This window comes from Cucurbita maxima, unplaced genomic scaffold (assembly GCF_002738345.1).
Source record: "Cucurbita maxima cultivar Rimu unplaced genomic scaffold, Cmax_1.0 Cma_Scf00060, whole genome shotgun sequence".
NCBI classification, from domain to species: Eukaryota; Viridiplantae; Streptophyta; class Magnoliopsida; order Cucurbitales; family Cucurbitaceae; genus Cucurbita; species Cucurbita maxima.
In genome coordinates, this window is record NW_019272076.1 from 403082 (window position 1) to 409920 (window position 6839).

At 36.9% G+C, this 6839-nt stretch overlaps 1 protein-coding gene across 1 annotated transcript; it reads right to left on the reverse strand.

The window, feature by feature from the left end:
* Positions 1 to 373: 373 nt before the first annotated feature.
* Positions 374 to 3527, reverse strand: LOC111471887 (CDPK-related kinase 7-like). Its single transcript, XM_023117554.1, has 11 exons — positions 3054 to 3527; positions 2638 to 2768; positions 2487 to 2528; positions 2263 to 2371; positions 2092 to 2170; positions 1712 to 2008; positions 1502 to 1614; positions 1273 to 1380; positions 1135 to 1197; positions 892 to 1059; positions 374 to 810 (listed from the first exon to the last, which is right to left on the reverse strand). Exons 1-11 carry the CDS (start codon positions 3525 to 3527, stop codon positions 673 to 675), a joined length of 1722 nt encoding a protein of 573 aa, XP_022973322.1. The 3' UTR covers positions 374 to 672.
* Positions 3528 to 6839: the final 3312 nt, after the last annotated feature.

Genomic DNA, 6839 nt, shown 5'->3' on the forward strand with positions numbered 1-6839 from the left:
TATTGTGAGAGTGTGAGAAGTATACTTGTAAACACTTTGGCTCCAGTGATTGGTTACCAACTTGGATGTAGGGGAATTTCTTTTCTCCAAACCACGTAAATCTTTACATCTTTTTGTTCATTTCTATTCATGGGTGTATGAATGCGATCAATCTCGCTTCCAATAATTGGTATCACAAAGCATTTTGGTTGTAGCATTTGAGGTAAGGTAAAAGACTTAACCTCATCGACTACGAGATATGCTCACACTCACCCTCCATTATCATTCAAATCATCATTTTGGCATGTGACCCGAGGCTTATTAAACCAGCAATAAAAGTCGGTGGACATGTAAGATCGTTTCAGCCACAGTAAGGCTCAGTATAAGGCTGTTCAAGTCATAAATTGTGCAATACAATACAATGGAATGATAATGGTGGAGAGTAAATTAACAATGGATGCTTTTAAAACTTCATTAACAAAGGATTGGATGACCAACTTGAGCTAAAACTTTGTAAAATCACATTATCTTCCTCTATTTCAATCACTGCCAAAATCTACAAACAACTTTGCATATGCATACCTACAACAAAACCTCACCACTTCTCTCATTCACCACCATATACAATTCCTTCAACTTCCCGTTTCGGTCAAGTCGAGCGGAGAACACTGAGTTAGTCGATCCCAAATCGTCTTATGCCTTTTGAAATGAGCGAGAAGAGACACCGTGTAAAAGTCTCACAAATCCCAGGAAGCTAAGTTTCCCGTCTGAGTGTTGAATCCAGTCTTGGAGAACCACATGAATCGGTACAGATGGACTAAGACCGAGTTCCTATGAGAGGACAATGCAACCCATGTCAAAAAACATGCCACTCTAATCACAAGAATAGCATAGAATACACAGAGAGCATACCGAGGCAAGTTCCTCTATCATTATCGGTCGGTTCCCGTCCTTATCAAATAGATCGTAGGCATGCCGGGCATGTTGCTCCCAGTTCTCCATTGCCTCGAGTTGATATATACTTATGGAAGCTGCACAAAATTCTTCAAAATCTAATTTTCTGTACTGAACGGAACTAACCTGCCAGAGCCATTCAAGAACATAATCAACACTTCTACCATTCATTCTTTCTTCTCAAGGAAAGAGAACTTTTACCAGGTTGGCATAATCTACAACTCTGGAATCCTTTGTTGCCTCTGTTGAATTCTTGATCAAAGCCTGCAATTTTTAAACCCATTACAACATGTTCTTGGAAGTCTTATTTTCGTATTTGATATCGGGAAAAGATCCAACCGTCTTGAAGTTTTGCATCGAAATGAACCCATTTTTGTTCGGTCCTAGCAGCATAAATTGTTTCTGAAGGTAGCCTAGTTGAGAAGCATTTAATGTCTTTGCAAGAGCCTATGGAAAATTGATGTAACACCATCTTAAGAACAAGAAACATGATGACGAAAAGTGAACAAACACGGTAAAATGGTAAAAAACAACCACTCGGAATCATAAACAATATGATAACACTTACGCCCAATGCTGATTTCCGCAGTGACGACGAGCAAATATAAGATATGACAAGCTTGTAAGTAATTGTATCCAATGGCACCTTGATATCTTGTTGATCAGCTAACCATGGATGGCCTACATAGAATAAATTTGTCCTATGATTGAACGAAAAAACCTTGGAACAGCGCCAAGAAGTCGATGAAAAATCGAGAAGCGATATTAACAGACATACACAAGGCCTGAGCTGCAGTCAATCTCTTGCGGTAGTCCTTGTTCAACAGACTCTTCACAAAATCAATTGCATCAGTTGATAAACTAGGCCATGGGGCTTCATCAAAGTTTGGATCTGCCTTTAGAACAGCTCGAAAAATACCCGATTCTGTTCTAGCCCAAAATGGTCGACTTCCACACAAAAGAATGTAAGCTATTACACCAATACTCCACATGTCTGCCTCAGTTCCATACGATCTATGTAAAACTTCGGGAGCGACGTAATACGCACTTCCTACAATGTCATTTAATCTCTCATCTGCAGAAAGAACCAAATAGTTCCACTGAAATCTCCACCTTCAAATAAGAAGTTGTGTATAAACAATAATTCAGAGCTCGAACCTGGTTTAACATAATCAGAAAGCCCGAAATCGATTGCCTTAAGAGTGGAACTCTCCTCCTTCGACTTAAAAAGAAAATTCTGAGGCAAAAATTAGTTCAAAGGTTATTGAGACATGACAGAATCCATGAATAAAAACTCAATGCAAATAATCAAAACTTTTAGCCATTCACCTCGGGCTTCAGGTCGCGGTGAACCACACCTTGAAGGTGACAGTAGGCGACGACACTCAAAATCTGAACCATTATAACTTTTGCATCTTCTTCTGAGTACTTGCCACCCCTAAGAGTTCAAACGAATGCGATGAATGTCGCAACAAAAATAATCGAACCAAAGGAGCTAGAGTGACTCTCGTCCTATAACTTTGGATTAGAAATATACACAGATAAAAGGTTACCTCGAAAGTATCCGATCGAGAAGTTCGCCTCCTTCACATAACCTGAAGAGCAAACATAGTAAACAAAATGGTTGGGTGGAGAAAATGAATAAAAAGCGTTCTCCCCTTGCTTTATAAGACGGTTTAGATGGTAGGCACAATATATACTCACTCCATGACAACGTAGACATTATCGTCATCTTCGTATGCATCATAGCACTGCACCAAGTTCTTATGTCCAGTGAGAGCTCGCAGTATTTTCACTTCTCTTCTCACATCCTCTATAGCTATTGCTGTAGTCATCTGCACATTATTTTCTTCTCATTCAACTTTCATTGAAACATGATATTGGGTTGAGCACACACACAATCATCTTAAATGCAAATGGAAGAAGTGGGGGGGGCTCCACGAACATTTCATTAAAGCAAAAACTCGCAGAATATAAGAGATCAACCTCAAAATTCCCCACATTACACAAGAAAATCATGAGACACCATAAAATTACCCTAAATATAAACGACCCAGATTCATTAATCCAATAATTAAGATGATGAACAGACATTCTCAACTTAGAAGTAGAATCATCACCTTTGATTTGGGGATGATTTTGATAGCCACTTGTTGGCCTTTAAGAGAGCCCTTCTTCGCCCTGGCAGAGCAAGTGTAGCCAAAATGCCCGCGGCCCACTTCGTCGCCAAGGTCATAGTAGGTGGCAAAGTGCTTGGAGTAGCCGAAGTTCTTATCCAAGGCTACATCGCACTCACTTCCTTCAGGGATAGAAGCGGCATTGGGCTTGACGGAGCCATGGCGGCGGGCGAGGAGAGCCCGAATGTGCTTGGCCGGAGAAGGCGGCGGAAAGGGACGCTTGAAGAAGCGGAGAGGGGTGGAGGAGAGGCTGGAGTTGGCCGGAGAAGAGGTCTTGAAGAGATTGGGCAGAGGACTGGGGGTGTAGAAGGGGAAAGTGGTCGGGGTTGTGGAGGTTTCAGTTTGGATGGATGAACCGAGATTTTCCGAGATGGGTTTTGGGTTATCTTCAATGGGCTTTCCATGACACAGTCCCATGGAATCTGAGATCCACTTGAACACACACACACACACACACACACACAAAACCTTGATTCAGTGATTACCAGAAGCGGCGCTACTGCAATGTTGTGATTAGCATTTGGAATTGTGAGAAAACTTGGGGGAATTGCAATTAGAAAGGGGAATTTTAGAGTTGATCAGGAAATGGGGTTCATCCAATTCCGATGAATGATGATGATGGGAAGAGAATAGGTTAGAAAAAACAGAGAGAAGCTCTGTTTTTGTTGAACTTTGAATGTTAGAAAGAGTGAAGAAGGGAGAAGAGCAGAGAATCGTTAAAGAAGAAGAAGAAGAAGAAGAAGAAGAAGAAGAAGAAGAAGAAGAAGGAAGTGAGAGAAAAAGAAATGAAAAGAGAAGGAAAAATGGAAAAAGAAGATAAAACAAAAGTAAGGGAAAGATGCTTAGCAGAGGCCACAAGGAAAAGAAAAGAACAGAGGGGGTTACCCAAACCAAACCAAACCAAACCAAACCAAACCAAACCAAACCAAACCAAATATAATATAATATAATATAATTAATTATTATAATTATAATTCACAATACAACAATCGAAGTGAGTGGGGTTCAGCTCGGATCCTTCCAGCCTGTCTTTATTCATCACAAAAACTGACATAAATGCTTCTTTTTTTCTTTCTTTTTCTTTTTCTTTTTAATTAAACTTTATTATTTTATTATTACAACATATGAGCCTTTCTTATACATAAATCATCCCAAATTATATTAGAATAAAATAAAGAAGAGTAACTAGTTTAATCCTAAAAGTTTGAACCAAAAAAACCCCATGAATCCGAACAAACAAACCATGCTAAAACTACACATGTTAGTCTTAGTCTTGCATTATAGTTTACCATATATATCATATTTGAGCCTTTCGTATAGGTAAATATTTGTTCTTTTCTTTTATTACTTTGTTTATATGTAATTTATTTGATTCTAATCTATAAAAAGTAGTTAGAGGAAAGCATTGAGTAAAAATATAATAAATACACGTTATCTAAAGAAATTAATGATTTTATAATAATTAACATGTCAATTAATTATTAAATATTTAATTCAATTATTGTCTCGTTCATTACTATTAACTAAATCAATAAATTATTTTTGTATTCAATTATTGTGTTTTGTCTTTAACAACGTTTCTTAATTGTGATTAGCGGGTTAATTAAACTAAAAATTGCTCATTGTTCCTATTTTGTTGTTTCTCATTTTCTAACAACATTTCCAAAATTGTTTACAACAAAATTAAGTTTCTCCTTTCTTCTATAACATAATTTTCAATATTTTATTTTTAAAACTAATTTTCATGTCAAAACTTTATATTTTTAAATTAAAATTTTCTAATTTTGTTTTAGCCAGAGTTCTTTAAATTATTTTATGCCGAATTTATGTAGTTTAAATTATTTGAAGTCTTTAAATTATTTTACTCAAAATTAGGTTTAATTAGTTTAAATTATTTTTACCGAAAATTAGGTGAGACAATCACCCGTAAAGATTCTAATTTATGATGGTCGGACTCCTTAATTAGAATTAAATTTCATAAGAGCAGTATTAACTAGCATAAGAGGTAGTAGTTCAGCCTAAGTCAACCAAGTAAGTGGCTTTACTATCGGCATAGTTGAAAGAGTTGTCTTATGTATGATGACACGTGTCATATGTTTGTTATGTTTGATGATATGATATGGTCTATATGATTTGTCTTGATATGCCAAGTAACATTAGAATATAAATGGATGTCATATTATGCCTTGATGAATTATGATACGTTATGGAATGTCATGACATTATGTGACGTGATTATGTTAGGCCATATAAATGACATGCGATGAAATATTTGTATTTATGATGTACAACCCCTAAGATATGTTTTAAGGTTATCCTATGAATGGAATGAAATGAAATTGAAAAACGGGATTGTCGTGTATGATTTGTTTACCATGAAAATTTTGGGACCTCATGCATAAATGTACGTTCATATGCATTGAGATATTTTTCCTTATGATGAGTATAGGCGCGTACGATATGAAAAAGAAAATGATCATCATGTTTAACATGATGCTACAATGGTAGCTATTCCTTCTAGGTGTCTTGACAACACACAAGAGGCACTAGCATGACCAGCAAGAGGCTCAGGGCATGTACGAACAACCTGGTGGGTATATATTCGCACATATGGGCCGTGTGTAGAGTAGTAAATACACATCCGATGACCCGGATTGAAAAGCCACCTAAAAGAATATAGTTTTAAATGATAAGTCTCATTCATGTTACATGTGTTTGCATTTCCTAACCTCAATAGTAGGGTCACTGAGTATTTCTTAAAACAATTAAGTCTTGTGCTACTCTTATGCTCCAAGTAAAGGCAAGACAGGCCTGTTTGATTGACTATGACAATGCGTTAAAGACCATGAAACTCATATTAGGATAGTTGCAAAGACATATCATACCATTATGGCGGGTCGGGATTCTTAACATAAAATAAACTTACATTTATGAGAGCATATAACGAATTAAATCTAATTTTTGGAGGGTACGAAAATTAAGAAAAAAAAGTAACCAAAAAGGTGGATAGCATGAGATTGACATAAATAGAAGAAAAAAAATAAAGAAAAAGGTGCCTTTGGGAGATGCCAAGGATTGGATTCCCATGGAATAGCTTTACCAACTTTTATAAAATAAGAGAGAGAAAATTGAAAATGTATTATATATATGCATATTATAAATTACTCTCTAATTCAATCATTCCATTATTCCTCGACAAATGTAGCTTTATAAATGAGTAAGCACATTGTTGGTAACTTTGCATACCAAATACTTTGGGTAAACCCCTTTCACATTTTAGGGTTACGTTTCTTTGATGTTGTTTACATAAATTTGGAAAGAATTTGATGGAAGAATGAAAATATACCCGTTGCAAATACAGTACCTTTAAAATCAATCGTTAAATCAACGGAAAGCTTTACTAACCATGTATTAAAGAAGGGGTGGATTGTGAGATGATCTCACATCGATTGAAGAGAGGAACGAAACATTCTTTATAAGGGTGTGGAAACCTCTTCTAGCATATATGTTTTGAAAACCTTGAGGGGAAGCTCAAAAGAGAAAGTCCAAAGATGACAATATCTATTAGCAGTGGGCTTAGGCTGTTACAATGGTATTAGCGCTGGACACCGAGCGGTGTGTCAGTGAGGACGTTGAGCCCTGAAGGGGGGTGGACACTGGGCAGTGTGCCAGTGAGGACGTTGGACCCCGAAGGGAGGTTGATTGTAAAATCGCGCATCGATTGGAGAA

Excerpts from the sequence above, each read along its gene's own strand:
- LOC111471887 (XM_023117554.1), bottom strand. The coding sequence starts at position 3,527 with ATGGGACTGTGTCATGGAAAGCCCATTGAAGATAACCCAAAACCCATC. Across the intron at positions 2,372-2,486 it reads CTCGATCGGATACTTTCGAG|GGGTGGCAAGTACTCAGAAG; the intron begins GTAACCTTTTAT and ends TTGAACTCTTAG. Across the intron at positions 2,171-2,262 it reads ACCGCGACCTGAAGCCCGAG|AATTTTCTTTTTAAGTCGAA; the intron begins GTGAATGGCTAA and ends TTTTTGCCTCAG.